The sequence below is a fragment of the Echiichthys vipera genome (genome assembly GCF_963691815.1).
Source record: "Echiichthys vipera genome assembly, chromosome: 10".
Classification (NCBI taxonomy): domain Eukaryota; kingdom Metazoa; phylum Chordata; class Actinopteri; order Perciformes; family Trachinidae; genus Echiichthys; species Echiichthys vipera.
Genome location: NC_139835.1, coordinates 22,270,933 through 22,292,619, shown reverse-complemented (window position 1 = coordinate 22,292,619; position 21,687 = coordinate 22,270,933). Strand labels below are relative to the sequence as shown.

The 21,687-nt window shown below is 41.1% G+C and overlaps 2 protein-coding genes across 3 annotated transcripts in view; one reads left to right on the top strand and one right to left on the bottom strand.

Moving 5' to 3' along the window:
• The first annotated feature begins 2,755 nt into the window (after positions 1-2,755).
• On the top strand, positions 2,756-13,574 carry slc9a2 (solute carrier family 9 member 2). Its single transcript, XM_083921286.1, has 13 exons — positions 2,756-3,246; positions 3,409-3,623; positions 3,717-3,965; positions 6,366-6,616; positions 6,707-6,924; positions 7,720-7,919; positions 8,042-8,131; positions 8,234-8,304; positions 9,339-9,506; positions 9,625-9,730; positions 11,561-11,677; positions 11,887-11,974; positions 12,527-13,574. Exons 1-13 carry the CDS (start codon positions 2,979-2,981, stop codon positions 12,958-12,960), a joined length of 2,475 nt encoding a protein of 824 aa, XP_083777412.1. The 5' UTR covers positions 2,756-2,978; the 3' UTR covers positions 12,961-13,574.
• Positions 13,575-13,811: 237 nt separating this feature from the next.
• mfsd9 (major facilitator superfamily domain containing 9) overlaps positions 13,812-21,687 on the bottom strand; it is an 8,472-nt gene continuing 596 nt past the window's right edge. For both annotated transcript variants that reach the window (XM_083921361.1, XM_083921360.1), the window contains exons 2-6: positions 19,568-19,655; positions 18,103-18,146; positions 17,025-17,154; positions 15,830-16,039; positions 13,812-15,749 (exon numbers count right to left, since the gene is read on the bottom strand). In XM_083921361.1, the coding sequence (XP_083777487.1) occupies positions 14,887-15,749; positions 15,830-16,039; positions 17,025-17,154; positions 18,103-18,146; positions 19,568-19,637 (1,317 nt within the window). In that variant the 5' untranslated portion in view covers positions 19,638-19,655 and the 3' untranslated portion in view covers positions 13,812-14,886. The remainder of the gene's footprint in view (positions 15,750-15,829; positions 16,040-17,024; positions 17,155-18,102; positions 18,147-19,567; positions 19,656-21,687) is intronic.

Genomic DNA, 21,687 nt, shown 5'->3' with positions numbered 1-21,687 from the left:
AATAAGTATATATGTATATAAAATCCAAATATGTATCATTGTTCTTAATGACCCTTTATCCTGGCCTTCTGCAAACCTGCGTGGAAAAATCCTGTCTGTCCACCAGTCCAGGTGCGTGGAAACAAACAGGCCAGAGCTGTCCAATGGAAATCTATTTATGGCAGCACTGGCCAATAATGTTGTCATTTTACGTCAAGTGTGGATACATATTTATTCAGTGACACTGAGACAATAACAACTATTGCGTCATGATATCTGGTGATGCTCATTCAGTGATGCTGCTGCCGCTGCAGGACGTTCAGCACAATTAAAAACACGCCATGAATGAGAATAAAAAACTGATTCATCGACAGTGGAGGTGTTGCCAAGGCTGTAAACACATTCAGATCGTGCTGTGATGTGCTGTGCTGTTCTCTCTTCACGACAGCATCTTTCAGTGAGAACAAACGCCCCTCATCAGACCCTTAAATGATGCGAAGCCACATTAGAAACACATGCAGATTTAAATATGTCATACCGTTCAGAGAAATGCGAAGGTTTCTGTTCATATTGATGCGCATCCTGGTTGCTACTCGACGATGTCTGCAGTCAAGACTCGCCCTGACTCTGTGACACATCGAGTCGTAATACCTCCGAGGGACGCAGCTCCTCCTCTCTCCGCTGCGGGGCGCTGCAGGCCCGGTCTGCAGGGAGCCACTCAGCCGCCACCACCAGAAATAACCTCACATGGGTGGAGAACTGTGGGTATTTAATGTAGGACAATAAGAAAAATAACGTGTGACAATTGAAAAACGACGGAAGAACAAGTCAGGGATGATAACGCTGGTTTAAATTGTTATTCTGTGTTTTTAAGTCTCTAATTTTTATTTACATTGGTACCTATGTTTTGCTTGCTCACTTTACTGTTTGGCTTTTATTTTAACAAATGTATCATGTGATGCAATTTGTGACTTTGTATGTAAAAGTTGATACATCCAATAAACGTATTATTATTATTTCCATGCTTGTCATTTATTTATTTTAACACAAGCGGTTACCGTGTTGTTTGTTGGTTATTGTTTGTTTTGTTGAGCGTATTAAAAAAACAAAAACAAACAGGATACACAGGAAGTAAGGAAACCTATAGAACTAGGTACTAAGTGGAGAAGGGGTAGGAATTAATGAACTAACGCTTCTTCCTGCTCCTTTTCAAACATACAAAGGGTTTTAATGACTAGTGCTTCAAGTGTAATTTATTTTTCAAATGTTTGAAATAACGCATCCATTCATTCAGTATTATTATTATTATTATTATTATTATTATTACAACAATAATTATTTTATAGCTGCTCTTTATTCCCAAATCAGTGAATGTATTCTCAGCATGTTGCTGTTCGTCATATAGGTTATATAATTTTGAGCTATGGCAGGAAGATATTGCAGATTTCAAGAGGAGGGTCCAAAGAAAGAGTTTTAAGTCATTTTTTTTATTATTGCCTTGAATCAAAATTGTGAGATATTAAATCATAATTTTAAGATACGAGTCAACATTACAATTTAAGTTGAACATTATTGTGGAGAAGTAAGAAATTATTTCATACAAAAATAATTTCAAAATAATGTTTTTGATAAACACTACATTTAAAGTTTCTCTGTGTAACATTCAGAAAACGTGTTATTAGTGACACCAAGTGGCCGTTAGTGAGCTGCAGTCAGCACCTGTTGACCATAACTGTCTGACTGAACATAATTTGATCAAAAATGTTGGAATAAAACATGTAAAATGTTTTAAATTCATATTTAGAACAACGCCAGCATGTTTGCAAATCACTCAGTCAGCAGTAAAGGTAAAAGTAAAGTAAAGTAACTAAAGAGAGGAGGACTCGACTGAGCATGCGCAAAAACTCACATTTTTGGATTTTCATCCGTCCAGTCCGCAGCTCATCATCCTTATGGACAACCATACTATGTGTTGTGTTGATGTTACACACAGCACCTTTAACCTATTATTGAAAATTTGGAATGATAAAAAACAATCTGTCAGAATTAGGATATGAGGTTCAACTTTTAACTAAATATCTCATATTATGGGAAACGGATTTATATTTAATATATATTTTGCACTGTTTTGTTGTTTTTGTTTCTGTTTCTGTTTCACGTATAACTACCCAACACAGAGACTGTGTTGAACTACCACATGCGCCTTTGAATTGCCCCTCAGAGACAAGTAAAGTTTCTAGAATTAAATTGAACTGTTGTCTTTGGCCTACTAACATTTTATTTCTGTTGATTTTATTTCTTCCCTTCATGCAGAGCAAACTCAACCACAGATGGACAGATTGAAGAAATGTAAAATAATGTGTCTTTGTTGGCACTTTTTATGATCTGATATTGATCTTTGAGAGGTAAAATTGCATCTTTAAAGCAAGTAACCACTTCATAATAACCAATAACTGTTTTAATGTTTCACATTTTAGTGAGATGTTCGGACCCATTAACCTTTGTGGTGTGTAATTAATAAATCACTTCCGATAAATCAGGGATTTTTGTTACAGGTAAAAGTTGAAACTCGTGTCTTTCAGGAAACTGGTGTCACCGAAACTCAACAGTGGGCCCTGAATGTCCCGCGGACACACCGCGCCCCACCCTTTTTTTTTATCAGCTTCAGGTGACACCCAATCAGAGCAGGACTCGGGGCCGCGCCCAGCCTGTATCGGAACTCGTGGACGCGCTGCAGGTAAACCGCAGGTGTGTTGTCCTGCAATTTGAAGGAGACTCACCGGGACCACACAAACGTGAGCTCTGGAGAGAAACCCGCCTAATTAAGACTTCACTGCTGAGGATGGAGTGAGAAGAGGCGAGGGGAACTAAAATCATCAACTTTAGAGGAGAAGCTGAGTTTGTTGTTTATTTTTATTTTCTCTTTTCGGCTGTGAAGTTGGATGGATTGATTGATATTCAGTTTGGATTACTGTGTAGAGGCTGTTTTTTTCTGCACAATGGATTTAAGCGTTAACAGGCGGACAGGAGTTTTACTCACTTTGTTCACATTTTTAAGTCTTCTGTATGGCTCCAGAGGAGAAATCCCACCCAAACCTACCGGCGGCAGTGTCACGATCCTGCCCCCTGTTAAGCCCGATAATGTCCCGCAGGCCTTTCCAGACGCGGAAAAGGCAAATTTACCAGTGTTTACAATGGATTACCCAAGAATACAGATACCATTTGAGATCACTCTCTGGGTGCTGCTGGCTTCATTCGCAAAGATCGGTGAGTAACAGTAAACATATGCTAAAAAAAATGCTGATTTTATTGACATGACATCCAAATCTAGGGGATTATTTTGTCAGTAATAGGTGTGACCTTTAGGATGCACGTGAGCTCTTTGCAGGAAGTCCTGTTCCTGTTTTTGAACTACACGTCTTTTGCCAGGTTTCCATGTGTACCACAAGATCACCATCTGGGTGCCAGAGACCTGCCTTCTGATCAGCATTGGTCTGATCGTGGGTGCCATCATGCACTCTGTCCACGAGGAGCCCCCTGCTGTGCTCTCCAGCAATGTCTTCTTCCTCTACATGCTGCCCCCGATTGTCCTCGACTCAGGCTACTTCATGCCCACCAGGCCATTCTTTGAGAACATCGGCACGGTCCGTTACAAATCAGCCACAGTTTCCTAAAACAGATTTAACTACTTCTTCACATAAAAGACACTTTGACATGTTCTCTCTGTGCGTCTGCAGGTGCTGTGGTTTGCAGTGGTGGGGACTCTGTGGAACAGCATCGGCATTGGCATGTCTCTGTTCGCCATATGCCAGATTGAGGCGTTCGGTGTGCAGGACATCAACCTCCAGGAGAACCTGCTGTTCGCCACCATCATCTCGGCAGTGGACCCTGTGGCGGTGCTGAGCGTGTTTGAGGACGTGTCTGTGAACGAGCAGCTCTACATCGTGGTGTTTGGGGAATGTCTCTTCAACGATGCTGTCACTGTGGTGAGTGGTTGGAGTGTGTACATGCTTTTAAACTTTTGTTGTGCCCTTTACTCTAAGCTGGGACTTGCTGCAGCATGTTGGCCTGTTTTGCATACCTCAGTGTTGCTGCTTGTTGTGGAAACATTTAGAGAAATGGGCATGGTGCCGTTACAAACTGTTCTTGCGCTCAGCAGCGGGAAACAATTGTTTTATTGACCAAATACAACCTGAGGGAGCACTCAGGGGCCCGGCACGCCAGTGGGCCCTTACATGTGGAGAGGTGAAATAAAAGGTAAATGGGAAAGCGGTGCAACTAGTGTGGGAACAAAGCAGAATTGCACACCTTTTATTAATCCTCCAGACTATTGTGACTCCACCTTAAGACCCAGTTTGGACCCTTAATTTCAAGACTGCTATTATATGAAGTGGCAGATCCAGTATCGTGTTGTTTAGAGCTTTTCTATTCTTTCTCTAAAGGCTCAGCTCAGGTTTCGCCAAATACTGTACAACTAGTTCACTCTCTTTTCTGTTTTAGTATGCGCGCATGAGGACATAATGTGTGTCTGTGCACTGGCAAGATCGCTGAACAGATAAATGACTCAAAAATGGAAGTGAATGTTGTAGAGACATGAAACAGATGTGTCCACAGGCCTTGTTTGCTCAGATGCCACCAAACCAGTTTCTGAGGTCACTGTTGCATTTGGCTTAATGGGAGGAGTTAAAACATGCACACAACATCATCTGAAACTTGACTGAACTGAGCTCCCCCCACCCCTCATCTTATTGTGTTCAAACACACCCACCCACCCACCTACAATAACCTGCTCTTAGCTTTGGTGTGGCGACCCTTTTGTCTAGTTCACAGTAGCAGAGCCGATGCAGAAAGTGAAGACAAACATTTACCCTGGAGACTGGGAAAGCCCAGGCGCGGTCTGCGCAGTTTCTTTGTGTTGCAGAATTTCAGCCATCAAACAAGATGTTATATTTGCCAGAAGTAAACTTGCTGCAATTCCAGTAGGATACTATTATTATAAAGTGGGGTCCCAGAGTTTGTATCTCCACCCTCCACGCATCGAACCAGTCCCAGCCTGGTCAGATGCATGCGTACATGAACTTATGAAGCCTCTTGGATGAGAGGTGAAACGTCTTCCTAGACAAATAACCAAGTCCAGTTACTTTTGACAGAAATTGCTTTGGGGATAACGATGACCTGGACAAATGAGAACATTCACAGGCTTATCTCCACACTCGACTGAGAGTGCCAGGTTATCTTCTGTATCATCTGTTTCCTGGATAATGATCATGTAAAACAGGGATTTTTTTCTCTGCCTTACTCTGCACACAGATCTGCTTTTAATAAATGTTAAAAAAAGGCTTCTCTTTGCCTTATCGCTGATCTTTTAAAGGCATGTTAACCCAGACAAGCCCGTCCCAGAGCAGAAAAGTCTCTTTAAAGGATAAGTCTGCTGATACTTGTATTTTTCTTATGAATGAATGAATTCCTATGAAGAGACCAAAACCAACGGTGAATTTATCAGACTAAGAAGTGCCATAGAGCTCCTTTTTGTTGTACAAAAACTGTTAAAAACACACCAGTGAGCCACACTGTTGCACCACCGTCCTGCTGCGGAAAATACTCACTTGCACACTAGTTTTATAACGCATGTGGTGTGATCTTCTGTAGTTGTCTTTCAACTCTGTGCTGCGTGTTTAAACCGCACCTTTTAAAATTTCTATCAAAGTCTCCATCATGATTATCACATTAAATTTATGTCTCATTGCTTATTACACGTTTGCATGTGTCAAAAAATGGCAATAATTAGCATTGTTCGGCTGTGTTTTGTGGCACCACATACTAAATAGTGGACATTCTGTGTATGTACTACTGTACTTATGTTTTGCTGCTTTCTGTTGCTCTGTGTCTTGAGAATGCTTATTTTGTTGTTGTCGTCTTTTAGGGTGTCTTGTCTTCTGTCTGTGAAGTTTAACTATTTATTCATTTGCAAATTTCTTGTTTTCACTGAAAACATACTTTTAATGGTTGTATGCAGTCAGACAGTAGATTTTAAACAGCCACATCACCATGAAAACAGCAGGCAGTTGCCTCGTTCTTTGTCAGACTAATCGTCACAACAGGAGGAAAAGGAACAAAGACAATTGCTCTGGCAAATATTCTTTTTCGGCGAGTCATTCAGCGCGCTTGATGAAATGAGATTGTCAGACTGCAAACAGTGCAGAGTAAATATTTCAATAAATCACTGTTATCTGCAACTGTGTCATTAGAGGCCGCAGCCCCTGACACCACCCGTGACCTCACAGGGATGTTTGCACATGTGCATGCATTCAAAGCTGCAGATAATAGAGTGTGTCTGCATGAGTGTTTTAACATGTGTGTGTGTGTGTTTGTGTGCATGTTTTCAGGTGTTGTACAACATGTTCAATTTTGTGGCGGAGATGCCGGTGGTGGAGCCAGTGGATGTTTTCCTCGGGGTGGCGAGGTTCTTTGTGGTGGGGCTAGGGGGGATGGGCTTCGGCATCCTGTTTGGCTTCGTGGCCGCCTTCACCACAAGATTCACCTCCAGGGTCCGAGAAATCGAGCCACTCTTCATATTCATGTACAGCTACCTGGCTTATCTGGTGGCTGAGCTCTTTGCCATCTCCTCCATCATGGCGTGAGTAGATTAACATTTTTCCAGGTTCAAATATTTAATGCTGGAAGAACACAGCAAAAACACAGCTGTGGTTTATTTTCTTCTCTGCAGCATTGTGACCTGTGCCCTCACCATGAAGTACTATGTTGAGGAAAATGTCTCTCAGCGTTCCTGCACAACCATCCGTCACGTGATCAAGATGCTTGGCTCCATCTCTGAGACCCTCATCTTCTTCTTCCTCGGCGTCGTCACCATAACAACAGAACATGAGTGGAACTGGGGTTACATCCTGTTCACGTTGCTGTTTGCGTTCGTATGGAGAGGTCTGGGTAAGGAGAGGGCAGGGGGTATCTGTGTCATGTTAGAGGTCGGGATTTTGTTTGCCTTGGCTTCTGTTGGTTCTGGTTGCAGGATTAAAGGTGCCCTGTGAATTTTTTGAAGCTTTGAAACAATTTTTTTTATAAGTTATAACAGACTAAAGGATGCACATACACACACAAGCACAAGATTCACAACATGAAAATGGTTTCGTGGCTTTGCCACTAATAATAAGTTGTAATAATGCAGCAATAAAAGCAGGGAAAACGAAAACATGGATGAAAACAGTGCAAGATTTAAAATATATTTAAAAAATAGCAAATGTGTATCCTTTAAGTTTACTTTATCAGACCTCTAAGACATTTCAAAGAAATCTCCACAGGGCACCTTTTAATTATCTCCATAGATATGAATATCAACAGAAACTTGTATTTTCCTAACTTCACCTTACTTTAGTGATGTACAAGTGTACATCAGGACCCTATAATGTCACTGCGGGATGTAGTTACAGACCTGTGCATTCATTGATTTTCATGTGATGCTTCTTTTTAATCACTTGGGGAAGCAGATCAAGCTGTAAACACTTAATTGTATTATCACTGTGTAACATTGTTAATGGTGAAGTAAAAACATGTTTAGCACTAACCACACACCTTCTTGCTCTGTTTTGCTCAGTAAATCTGTGGGTTCATACAAGCGACCTCCTTTATACAGAGTCACTTGATTTATTGTCACTATAACAATGTTAGTTAATGCAACTTTAAACTTAAAATATCATCCTGACATTGTTCTTTCTTCCCTCCCAGGTGTCTTGGTGCTGACTCAGATCATTAACCCTTTCCGCACCATCCCATTTAACTTGAAAGATCAATTTGGTCTCGCCTACGGTGGTCTGCGAGGTGCGATTTCATTCGCCTTGGTCTTCACCCTTCCTGATAACATCGGCCGCAAGCAGCTCTTCGTCACTGCCACCATTGCGATTATCCTCTTCACTGTCTTTCTTCAGGTGAGAGAGCATCTGTGTGCTTATACTCAAAACATTCAACATGTCTTACTAACTTATGAGTATGATATATATATTAGTGTCCTGTGTCATTTCTCAATGCAATGTTCTTCTCTCTTCCACAGGGCATCAGTATTCGACCTTTGATCGAGTTCATCAACGTCCGCAGAACCAACCGCAATCTTGACGGCATCAACGTAGAGATTCACTGCAGGGTACGCTGCAGATTGTGTTTGTTGTAAATGCGGTAGACTGTATGTTTTAGGTTTTTAGGTTTTTGCGCACAGTGTTAACAGTGGTCTCACTTTGCTTGGCAGCTCATGGAGCACACCGTCGCTGGCATTGAGGACCTCTGTGGACAGTGGAGCCACTTCTACTGGAAAGACAAGTAAGCACTTTATCTCTGCTGATTTTTTTATTTTTTACCTCATATAGCCACAGGTGGACTGCACAATGTACACCTAAGTACAATGTACTCCTATATTCTTAAACTAAATCTTTTAAAGAGAAATAATCTGCAGTGAAACAAGAGGAGGCATGGCAGTTTTAGTTCACTGCTCTCAGTTTCCTTTTTTTTTTTGTTTGACGATGCTTTTGTTCACACCGGGACTTTGTGGGAGAGTTGACAGCTAATCACACTTCGGTGTCGTGTTCAGCTTCGCCATCAGAAGTGACAGTTTTTCTTCTCAAAGCTCTGAAATGTCTTCCTTGTTTGTGTTTTTCCTTTGAATCTTTTACCCTTTACACAGTTTAAGTATTTACATTACAGGACTGCATTATATTGTATATATCCGAGTAATAGTTTTCAGTTTGGTGTTGTTACCTTCTGCGGCTTATAACAGTTTTCTTCCTCTTTTTTTTACTTGTGTGTTCCTTATTTTCATTGTTCCTTTTAGCTTTGTTGACACTCAGACAGGTTCCTCAAGAATGCAGATTTTAAGTTTAATTCAACAGGACAATGATCCTAAACGTTTGTCACGCAACCTCCCTCCTAGTCATCCTGTGTTTCATTACTAAAAACCAGACTGAATGCAAAAAAGCCTCTGAGACAAGCAAGAAGTGTAGATTAATGCAGCACAGACTGACAGAACATTACCAGGGAAAGATACCAAGTGTCACTAAAAAAGTACAAAAATTGCACTCGACCATATATTATATTTTATATTATCAAATCAAATAATTAAAATGTATTAATAAAGTACATCAACCTAAGTGCTATACAATAACATAACAAAATAAAACAACCCAACATGATAACAGTACACTATCATACTAAGAAATATTGTTTGAGTCTGATACAGTTTATTAGTTTGTGTAATAGATCCCCAAAACCAATTATAACACATCAGTGAGCCACACCGGTTGCAATGAATGACATCAAGAACACATTATTGTCTTTAATCTCCGCTGTCTCTCCGTCAGGTTTATGAAGTTCAACAACCGAATCCTGCGGAGAATCCTGATCCGAGACAACCGGGCCGAGTCCAGTATCGTGGCGCTCTATAAGAAGCTGGAGCTGCAGAACGCCATGGAAATCCTGGACACGGTGTCTGGGGACCTCAGCGCTGCCCCGTCCATCGTCTCTCTCTAGTATGAAACCGTTTCTCTGACCATCACACCGCCTCCTTGTTTTCTGTTCAGATCAAAGGGGGTAGAGAACATGAGAACGTGAGTTTTCTCTTATTGTCTCTTTTCATCTGTCTTTTAGTGAGGAAAAGAAAAACTCTGCTAAACCCAAGAGGAAGTTCCTGGCTCCTGACCTGAGGAACATGCATGACATCCTGTCCAAGAACATGTACAAGATCAGGCAACGGGTGAGATATCAAATAATCTTACCGGATAACAGCTGTGTGCACATCCATTCTGCTTTCTTCCCTTTTTCTTTCCTTCTCTTATTATGCAGCACAGTGGTAGAAAGTAACTAAGTAGTACCCTTTCCTTATGAAAGTGCATTATTTCAGCACAATTTTGAGATAGTTGTACTTTACTTGATACAAACCTTCCTACATTTCAGAGGGAAAATGAAGTATTTTTTGTTCCTTAAATCTAACAGGTAACACGTTTTATAAACAAACATATGATAAGCTCATTAAATTGAGTGCATCGTTAAAGATTAAACCAGTGGTTTCTGTGACTATACAGGGCTCCCTGTCACAATTCAGATGTAGGAGAGACATTTCCCCTTTACATGGCTTCATTTAAATAACTGCTTAGGTCTTAAAGAGGTAAAAGTGTCCAATATTTCACAAAAACAGCAACGATTTGGGGAAAAATGCTTACAAATTTGAGCAGGAGAACATTATCTTCTTTAACACTGATGCATATTGAAAAGTCATACAGGTGTATAAGGCACACACAGGAGTACTGTTACTTTTTCTGTTGCTGATAATACTCAACTTTTACGTAAGTGGCAGAAATTAGAGACTTTACACATAATAGAGTATTTTTACAATGTTTAAGTTCTTCCATCTGTGATGCAGCACTACCCATAGCCGCAGTTTGAGTAAAGGCAGAAAGCTAAGACCCGTCTTCATGCATTTGCATTTTGCCGTTGTTGTTTTCGTAGTAAACATTCAGCTGCTTACATACAGCAGAGTCTGCCCTACATGTATCAACACCAGCAGGCCACATATGCTTCTGCACAAAGCTAGAAACTTCTTAAATGAAGCCACATACGTTTCCTTTTTGTCCAAACACAGCAGTCGTAATGCCCTATTTGTTTTTTGTTTAATATGGAAAAATCATTAGTTAATATACAAATAGAAATATTGGTGAACATACAAATGACCAGAGCACTGCATTCAATTCTTTAACCTAACATCCTGTGATCTCTGTTTGTTTCACACATTTATCAGGTGAACAGATGCCTTTTTCATCCCACTTTGATAAACTGGAGATACAGACTTTCTGTGACGACTTACACACTAATGTGCTTACTCCAAGCACACTGTGCGTTGTTTTGCATAGCCACAGGCTGCGGCCGGCAGTACTTTTCCATTAGTGACATGACATCACCCACAGAGCTTTGATGTGTAAATAGGGAGCATGTGCTTCTGTTCTTGGGTAGACGAATTGTCTGATTATCTTAATAGCCCCTCTTTTCAAGTCTTTCTCTTTAACGTATTTCTCAAACTGGTGCCTTTTTTTTAAACCGTGTGCCTCGTGTGTTTTTATGTATTTGACACTGTAAGAGGATCATGTAATTTATAATAACATCACGCGGAATACATGTCATTAACACGAGACACTTCTCTAAAGAACAAGGTAACCTTTAGAGTGTTTGAAATGTTTGTTTGAGGTCTAACTAAAAGCTGCAGGACAAGGAGATCCATGTTGACACTTAACAGTGGTGAGTGCGCTTCATGGAAGAGGTTAGTGTGTCAGCTCGCAAAGCACAAGCAGGACACACGGACCCTTTCCGTTCAAACAGGTGTGGCCAGTTTTGGTTGAGTAATCTGAGCTTTAAAGAATGCCGTCTCCTCTGAAAGCATTTTAACGGCCTGTTAGTTGAGGTTTCCTTCAGGTGAAATCATTGTGGCCGCCTGAAGGAGTTTATTACAGTGGTTGAATCTGTGAGGTGGAAGTGCCCCTTCGTGGTCTAAATCTGCTGTGTTATCTTGTACTTTTGTCTTTTCTTTAACCAGACGGTGTCGTACACAAATAAGCACGCCCTGCCCAACGACAGCCACACCAGAGAGATTCTGATAAGACGCCACGCCAGCATTCGACGCAGCCTCCGACCTGGCAGCTTTCAGTCATCGGTAAGCAGGAAGCTCTGTTACTGTGGCTGGTGTTGACACGTGCTCAGCCTCTTAGTTAAAAGTAAGGTGGTGAAGAGCAGAACAGAACTGATTACAGAATCTCTCCTACATTGAGTCAGAAAGTGTCCCAAATTAAAGACGATGTCCCTTTTCTATATTCTCATCCCTTATTCGTTATTCTCCCTTTCCTCTCTTGCCATTTTTCTCAGGTGGTGCCCAAATCCCAGAAATACTTCTCTCTTCCTGCTGGGAAAAGTCTCGACTCAAACTTCCCTCCTGGGAGGCAAAGCTATACAGGTAAGCTTCTCAAAGTACTTTTTTCCCTTTTAAGTAGATTATTTGGAAGAATGACCATCATACATGTGAGGTTCACTTTATCAGAATCAATAATAATAATAAATCGGTATATTTATTTATTTTTAAGATTATTTGTTGGGCAGTTTTTTAAGCCTTTTATTGTACAGGGCAGACAGGAAATGGGGTGTGGGGGGTGGGGGCATGAGGGTCGGAGTCCGTATACCTCACAAGATGGTGAATATAACATATTTGCTTTGTCTTAGTACAGAGTCACAGGTGACTCTTTCTGTGTATCATTTTATTCATATTCCCCCTATGTAATCAGTCTGACATGTTTTGTACTGTATCTTTGGGAACTTTTGGATCTCCACTAGAATTTCAGATAAAGTCATGTAGGTTTGAAAAGAAGTTTGTGCAGACTGACCCACCAGCAGATCAGTGATTAAAACTCTGTCACCCCCCTCACAAAGGACCTTTCCAGTGTTACATTCAAGTGTGTGATGGCATTATTCCATTCACTTACATTTTTACCATTTTCTTCACCTGTCCCAGATGATCAGGAAACTATGTCAGAGGTGGCCTACCCCTCCAGACGCTCCCGGTTTGGCCAGCCCACACGCTCCTCTTCCTCCTCCAGAGCAATGATGCCTCTCCGCAGGCTGGACACCCTAACAGAGGCGCCCTCTGTTGACATACTGGATGAAAGCACAGGGGAGGACAGAAGCAGGTCGGGGCGTGGGCGCGGCGCATCCAGAGCGAACTCCTCCTCCAGTGATTCCCACATTCCCGCTCGTCATGCTCACCCCCACTCCTCCGTTGACAATGACAGTGGCTCAGCTGATAATTTTAGAAACGGGCATCATGAAGCAGAGGAGCAGCAGCAGCCTTCGTCTCCACCTCCTCCAGCCTGGGCCGCCGAACCCAGAGACAACGCAGCACGAAACCCTCTGCTCAGGCGGCCTCAGTGGAACCCGAAGAAGATATAAAAGTGTCCCTGGGCTTTGAAGAGCAGCTGGACTGCCACAGACTCAGAGTCTCAGCTTGTCAAGCAGCTCCACGGTCTCTCTACATATGACTGTGTATCCGTCCCACTTAAAGGCCAACACTGGAGGTCAGATCATTTCTTATTGAGAGGTGAACCGTCCTCCTAACTAAGCCAGAATGGACAGTGATACCTTGAGTCAGAGATGTCAGCCACATGAACACAGTGCACTATAGTGAAGAAACTGAATACGAGTCAATCTGACAATTTTATCTGTGCTGTCATTTCACCCATTCACTTCAATGTGATCTTCCTATAGGATTTTTAAAGATAATGTAATTTAAACTATTTTATTTTTATGAATTACTTCCTTGTCCTTAGATGTTAATATTATACTTTTTGTACTTGTTGCCTATTCTGTGTGACAGTTGTATGAGTGAGGATACATTTTTTTATATATAGGCCATATTAGTTTAACATGAGAAACTATTGCTGTGCAGTACAAAGTACTCTTGGGACTAAGTGGAGGCCTTTTGTATGTCTGTTACACTGATGGACCTCACAAATCTGGGCCCACTTTACTGTTTTATTTCTGTAATAAATTTTCTATGATGTTGAGAGCGGCCATTAAGTATTCTTGATTGAACCAAAGTTTATGAGGGAAGGCAGCAGCAGCCACAGAGGATGAGAAGATGATGAAGTACGTGTGACAAAGGCAACATCCACACGGCTGCATTGATTTCAGTGTTTCATAAACAACTCAATAATGCATACAAAACATTGTTTATTTGTTGCGACTCTTTGGCATCAATCTGGCATGTTGGACACATTCACATAAATGTATAAAATGTTCCTTCTTAACCGGGGAGAAGTGGGTTATTGAACAATAGTGGTGCTCAGTATACAGCTGAAACTAATTAATTAAAAAACAAACTCAATAAACATATTCTAAGATAAATAAACATATCTCTTTAACTTTAAAATGGAAAAAGTCAGAAACCAGAACAAACACATGCTCATATACCCCCGTAGGAACAGTTTCAAATGCAGTGCAATTGGCACTGAGGTAAAATGTGTTAAACTAACGGCCAACTTGGCTGCTCCAAAACTACAACAGTGTGATATACGTTTGGGTGGTCAGGAAGCCCGATTACCCTACAGCAACTATAGGTTCAGCCTTATAAATTTATAAAAGCATTATCTATGTTCCCCAGCTCAAAATCCTCTTAATATGACACATTAAGGAGATTTTGTGTTCTTTATTATTCCCTAAGTCAAATGTTCAGTGTGTTTTTTCATGGGGACAGTTGTCAAAATCACCACCTACAGCTTCTAAACTACTAGGTTATCTTGACATTAGATGTGATATATCTCAACAGATATGAATGGATTTTAAACGCCCATCTCCCATCGTTCTTTTGCAATTTAAACTGTGAAAATAGCCCTTAGTAATCTTTAATAATCTAATAAGACCCCGGGAGCATAGGCATGACCCCAGCATTACTGCCTGAAATGTGAAAGGAGGATCGCCTTTGTTTGCATTTTGGTGAAGCAGTAGACGTAATTTTGACTTGTAGTGTTTCGTCAGCAGGATGACAGTAACTTCAGGGACTTTGGACAATGTAGTGGTTAGAGAATGACATTAAAAAATCAAAGAGTGCATTGTTTCCAAGCTGTCCCAAGTATTATGTGCCAGGACAAGGCCCTTATGTCTGTTTTGTAAAGCGCTCTCTTTTAAAGAGACTGGCTTCAGTGCTGGTGGTGAGGATCCATTTTGATCCTGTGACATCGTCACGTCTACAGATACGATTTGAAAAGGAGACATCGTTCCCACTATGAGACCGCTGTTCATCTTCACAGCTGTCCTCCTGCAAATGAGAGCTCTTCTCTGTTGAGTAGATATGCATTGATTTTAAAGTCATTCATTTACTCAGAGTTTGGTTTTTGCTGTCACCCCTCTCTTGTCCCATTTGGGGATCCTGATGAGCAGTAAACCTACAGCTGCAAGAGCTAAGACCACTCCCAGACTAGGGGGACCACAAGGACTGAATTCCTGGGCCAGACCAGAGAGAAGAGGGGCCAGGACTCGACCAACGGCTGTAACTGACTGCCCAGCTCCGATCAGAGTCCCGCTGGCCTGGATCCCCCCTCTCTGCAGCTCCAGGTCTGTGATGCATGTCCGTCCAATAGTGGTGGAAATGGCAAAGAAGGTGGAGGTGAGCAGCACTTGCGACACACTGGGAGCCACAGCGTACAGGAAAATGAGTGAACAGGTGAGAACTGTGGAGTGAAGCAGAAGTGCAGGCATGTTGTTCCCGTACAGCTGGGTGACAGGCCCCACCAGGAACCCAGCCAGTGCCCCTAAGGTGCTGCTGTAGCTGATCAGATAACCCGTCACCTTTGGTTTAAGTGAGAAACGCTCCTCCATCGCCAGAGAGAAGTTACTGTAGTAAAGCATGATAGCTATAGCCATCAGAAGACGCACCAGGAAGAGGTCCCACATGTCAGAGGAGGCCACCATGTGGATCTTGGAGCCCACTGAGGACAGCTGTCTCCAGACAGGCTGGAGCAGAGACACCTCCCTCCACCTGAAACCACCTCCGTGCTTCCCTAGATGTGTGGAGTCCAGGTCAGTCTCTGCTGCCGACACTGGGCAGTGACTATTTACACGAGAGCCGTTGCGAACCGACTTACTGCAGTTGTTGTCATGACAGCCTTTACTTGGGTCGTTGCTGGAGTTAGTGTCATTACGGTGAATCAGCGCTTCGCTCCATGGTAGCATCCATACAAGCCCTGGAGTAATTAACACATAATGTTAGATACATATTCAAAGTACAATAAAATCAGTTATTTATGTCCATTTTTATACCCACCTGCATTAGTAAGGAAGATGACTGCACAAGTGAAGGAGGAGGTATAAAAGCCGCCTTCATGCTCCGTGAGGTAGCCACCCACCACAGGACCCAGGATGAAGCCAACGCTGGAGGCTGCATTGAAGTGTCCCATCACCAGAGGGCGCTCTGACTCAGACACCAGGTCCGACAGCAGGGCTCTGCAGATGGACAGGGAGTGCTTGAACAGCCCTGAGACAGAAAACAGTCAATGCAGAGTGAGAATAACAAGCGGACTGATCTTGCGTTTGAAGTTCCCACATTATGCTCATTTCCAGGTTCATACTTGCATTTTGTTTCAACTAGAACATGTTTACATGCTTAAATGTGCATAAAACTCTATTTCTCTCATACTGTCTGTCTGAATAGATCTGTATTCACCTTCTTCTGAAACACTCCGCTTTAAAGTCTGTCTCTTTAACGGCCAGGCCTGCATGTTTCATTTCATTACAAATGTCATTTATATTTGTTTCAGATACAAGGTTGAGATGCTGTCCACAGAAATGAAAGTTCTGTGTTGAGTTAGGTACAAATATCTTCATATTGTTCACATCTTGGACATATTCTACATTGAAGCGGTAGTGAAAGTGCAGTTGACGTCTATATGACTGTCAAAAGTACATTCATCGTCTCTTTTTGCTGCAAACCACGGTGTTGTGGTAAAAATAGACCACCAAAATGCTATGTCCCTAACATGAAGTCTCCTCCCCTCAGCCCAAATTTAAATAATAATACACATTTTGTTGATTCAACCAATCTTGAAAATGCCATTTTGAAATAAAATGTTTTATATTATGTTTAATAATAACTGCTAATATATTATAAGTGGACAACTTGAATTATAGGAGTCATATATGTAGCCTATAGTTTCACCTGTAAATAGAAAATAGCACTGTTGGCAGACTGGAAAAAATAGATAATATTCATCCAACTATAAGAGGGGGTAGAGGAATTAAAGAAACTGCAGGGTTATGAAGTTATGTATCAATTAGTATGATTTTTGCTTTACATAAAACAAAACAAAAACAGTGCGAGTTATAGCTTACAGTCCTAAAGAACACCCAACCAAAACCTCTTACTGCCCCTCCATTCAAAGCGATCTAGATACGGGCTCGACTGTGACACATCACACGTCAAAATGCCTTCAGTGTAAAAAAGCCTGTAGTTTGGGGCTTACCCACAGGAATCCGTGCGAGGACAAACAAAGCGATGCTGGTGGACATGCCGAGCAGGCCGTAGCCCAGAGCGCTCAGCAGCAGACAGGTCAGCAGAGAGTACCGCCGTCCCACCACATCACTCCAACTGCCCTGCCAATCACACACAGGAAATGACACACAAACAGAAATCAAACTTTACGCTCTTTAAAAAGATACACAGAAGAGAGATTATGGATCTTTTTTACAGTCTTTTGAAACATCTGAATGGGTGGAGTTGAGGCCTAAACTCCTAATTCACTGATGTGGGATTAATGACAAATCGGAGAGGAGTCTGTAAACAAGGAGCATACGGAGATATGTGAAAATGAAGCAGCAAGTTTCCTCTCAACCAAGCAGCTTTTAATACAAGTCTTTATTAGATTATCGCCCTTTCCCACACAAACACACACCTGATGAAATAATGAAATTAGGACCAATTGAGTTTGCTGGATGTGGCCCGGAGGGGTTATCATAGAGACCCAGCTGTTCATGTATCCTTACGTTTGTCAGGATTCAGACGGTCTGGATGCGGGACCAACAGAAGACTCCTTATCTGTTTAATTTGTCGCATGACCCCTGAGAATTAAATCAATTTTCAGGAGCTGTGGGCTGCAGGAGAAATACGTAGAAAGCTGAGGAGCCTGCGTCAGATGCCAGGGTTATTGTAGAGTTCAGTGCCTTCAGTTTGGACATGGTTTTAGCCAATGCTTTGATTTTTAAACCAAAGGTTAGTTCACTGATACAGCATCTCCCCAGTGTCCAGCCAGGGGGTGTCAAATGGTAAAAAAATGAATTTCTGTGTAACAAAAAAAGTTATACTGTGTTTGCGGCTAACTAGGAGCAGCTTGTGTGTGTGATTGTGAAGAGACTTGGTGTATTGTGCGACCACGACCAACCTAAAACAGACAGTGTGTATTGTTTTCATGAAATACCAGAGATGACATGGAATGCAACTACTTCGGCCACTAACTGTGAGCGTGCCCTGTCAAGCAGGAGAGGCTGAATGGAGGTTATACAGGAGACAGAAACTTTTCAGAGAGAAGTAAAGTAAATACTTACAACTAGTGTGCTTGAGAAGAGCTGTAAGATCCCATATGTAGACCCTGCAACAGTTTCATATTTGTTTTAATTCACTTTTTTGATGAAACGCACAGAGATGACACCATGTGTGCAACAAGAAAAATACCTACAATTACAGCACAGGAGGATGGGTATACAGTAAGTCAAACCTAAATAAAGCTTGGCAGCTAGGGATGGGTTATTTTTATTGATACCAATGCCACTATGCCAAAAAGTAGGCCTACACAGGTTTTTGGCGCCAAAGCATCGGTTTTATTACTATTTATTTATTATTAGTCTGAACACAGTGGTAAATGGTAAATGGACGTGTACTTCTATAGCGCCTTTGTAGTCTTCTGACTATTCGAGGCGCTTTCACACTACTTTCACACTACTTGTCACATTCACACTGATGGCAGTGGACATCTACATACCATCTAATCTAACCATTCCAATTAACCAGCCCAAGGACACTTCAACATGTGGACCGGGGGAGCGAACCGCCGATCTCTCGAATGAACGACCCACTCTACGACTGAGCCATAGCCGCCCAGTGCAGATGAAATGAGAGAATATCTGCACAGCATTCATTTTCATTCAGTCTACAACCCTTTGTGGCGCTGTAGCAGCAGTGGTAGCTCATGCGTTGGACTTGAAGCCAATATTATGTCAAAAGATGTTTCGGCATTTTGTTTCCACCCTTACTTGAAATTATCTTATTCAAAAACATTACAAGCTGCACTGTTGTCGTCTGTCTTTGTGAAATGAAGTCACGCTTTGGAGCGTTTCTTCCTCTCCGCCATGAGTCCTTCTTGTAGCAAGTTTTAAGTTTGATGTCACTGTCAACTCTGAGGCAAAGGATTCCTATGAATTGGAAAATTTGGAACCAGTTCTGCATATGTGTCTTAATATACATACACATATATAGTACCGGGGTAGACCTCCTTAAATTTCTCACTTTTTGTCAATTTGCTAAAATTAAAAAAGAAAAGTTGATTTTTTTCCTCATTAATGGACAAACAGCACCCATTTTGACAGAAAAACAAAGAATTGTAGAAATGTTTGCATATGTATTAAAAAAACAGAAACTGAAATATCACATGGCCATAAACATTCTCGCCCTTTGCTGTGCCACTCATATATTTAACTAATTTCTTCTTGTCATCTTTGAGATGGTTCTACACCTTTATGGGAGTCCAGCTGTGTTTAATTAAATTGATTGTACTTGATTAGGAAAGGCAAACACCTGTCTTTATAAGACCTTACAGAGATCAATCCAACAACAACAACTTATATGTCCTCTTGACAATAATTTCCTTCAAAGAACAAAAGACCTCATAATCCAGTAGATTATCTGCCTCTCTGTCCGTGTTAACTCTGGGAAACAGATAATTATTGGGTCATAAGACCTGGAGTACATTATGCTACTGAATGATGTAACTGTGAGTACATTACAACCACTTACCTACAATACCAGCAACAGTGGGACCTGCTCCAAGAGCTTTCACGTGATGGCTCAGCAGTGGGATGATCATGCTCACCCCAAACAAGTCCTATAGAAAGTGAAGTGAAGGAGAAAGGATGAGCCCAGCTGTTACCTTTATCAGGATTTGTATCACAGGAAAAAAAACAAACAAACAAACATGTAAAACCAGTGTCTAGTATAAAACACAGAGAGTTTAAGGAAAGTTGCAGCGGCCTAAGAATCTCATCCTGTTTATCTGCATTGCTGAGATCCGTGCAGCTTTTGCCAAACTCTTGATTGAAGTCACACAGCACTTCATACCGCGTTCTAACACTAATTGCTTAACTTTCAGAGGCATTACCGTCCCCAGGCAGTTTCTGTGTGCCAGAAGTCTGATTCTTTTAGTCACCTTTAATCAGATGAAAATGTCAAGTGAGTTCCCTGAAGAATGCCGGACTGCAGATCAACTCTTCAAACCACTTGGACATTTGGATTATCTTCATCTTGATGGTGTTTCACTTTGTTTTTAAATTCAATGATGCATCGGTTCACTTTAGTGATAGACGGATACATCGGCCGGCCGATATTATCGGGCTGCTGCGCTCACTGATAGTTTTTTTCCAGCATTATTTACAGACAGGCGTCTCACAGGCAGCTCTGTGTTGCCGGAGACGCCTTTTTAAGTTCAATTAACGTTCCTTTTTAAAAAAAATTGAGACTTGTTACATTTGTTATCATTATTGTGTATTTTTAATGATGTTATGATGTAAATTGAGGGGAGCAAAAGTTGTATCGGCTCCAAATATTGGCTCAAGAAATTCGGCAGTCTGTATCGCTCATCGGCTAAGGCTGATGAAAAAAAACGGTATTGGCATCGGCCCTAAAAAATACATATATGCAACATGTTTTACTGACAGTGATGCTTTGAAGAGGCGCCCCTAAGCACACTCAAAGCTGTCAACACAACCTGCCGTATTTTTCTAGTAAAATCCCATTCAGGCTCATACAGGATAACACATAATGAATCACATCAATACTCTTCTTCTCAGTGAGCACTTTGATACTCAACTTTTCAGTGATGACTTTAACTTTATTGGTGTGAGTGTGGGCTACTTTATTTCATTACTACTCTCCTCTCTTCGTAAGGTTATAATGTTATGACACAAGAGTGGACACAACCATCTCCAGTGTATTTCACCAGCATCATATAGTCTATTAACTAGTGCCCAACCGATGAGGGATTTTTGTGACGGATGCCAAATTTAGAGGGGGGTGAATTCACAGACTGACGATAGGTCAGGACGATGTGAAGATTGTGCGCTGATCACAACAAAATCACAACTTTGCAAAGGTCCACAAGGGACTGCTTTCCTAAAAGTTAACACTATTACACATTACATACAACATATTACATTGTCAACTAATTTTAAAAACACACACTGAGAAAATTAATAATAAATAAAAAATAAAAGCTAAATAAACAATGCGGTTAGTACCAGTCAGTTAATGTCCATTTAAATATAAATAATAATAAAAACAACAGTAATGTATGTTCACTATCGGTCAAGTGCTGAACATTTAAATAAAAATAAATATATAGCTTTATAACACCAAACCTAAATCACCCCAAGCACCATTTCTGCATTATTTGTTCTAGAAAAAAAAAGGTTTTCATATCAATGGATATCTGAAAACATATACACTGGTACATCTGTGACAGACCAACATCAGCCAATAATATCAGCTGACTGAGATATCAGTGTGGCTCTACTATTAAAAACTCTCTTAATTTAGTAGCACACCTGATTAATTTAGGGTGACATATTTCAAAATACACACAGCCAAACCAATTGTCTTTGTATGTTTACATAACATTAATTTATTTCAGTGGCCTGAAAGTAAATCAGAAAAAGATTTTCTAAAATGATATGATCCTCTGAGTTTATACTGGCCTTTCACTATTTGGCTATACATTAAATTAGACTGTATCTTATTATACTTAGCTTAATTACCCTAATTTCAACAGTCAATAATGTTGTACAGTAGAGGAGTATGTGAGGGTAATATTTGGCTTATTTATGCTTGAAAATATGTTAAGATTATGATACACCCTCATAAAA

What these genes read in the sequence shown, in the direction of transcription:
- slc9a2 (XM_083921286.1), top strand. Translation starts at nt 2,979, where the DNA reads ATGGATTTAAGCGTTAACAGGCGGACAGGAGTTTTACTCACTTTGTTC. An exon ending in TCAACGATGCTGTCACTGTG is followed by an intron (nt 3,966 to 6,365) that starts GTGAGTGGTTGG and finishes GCATGTTTTCAG; the next exon opens with GTGTTGTACAACATGTTCAA. An exon ending in TGTACAAGATCAGGCAACGG is followed by an intron (nt 9,731 to 11,560) that starts GTGAGATATCAA and finishes TTCTTTAACCAG; the next exon opens with ACGGTGTCGTACACAAATAA.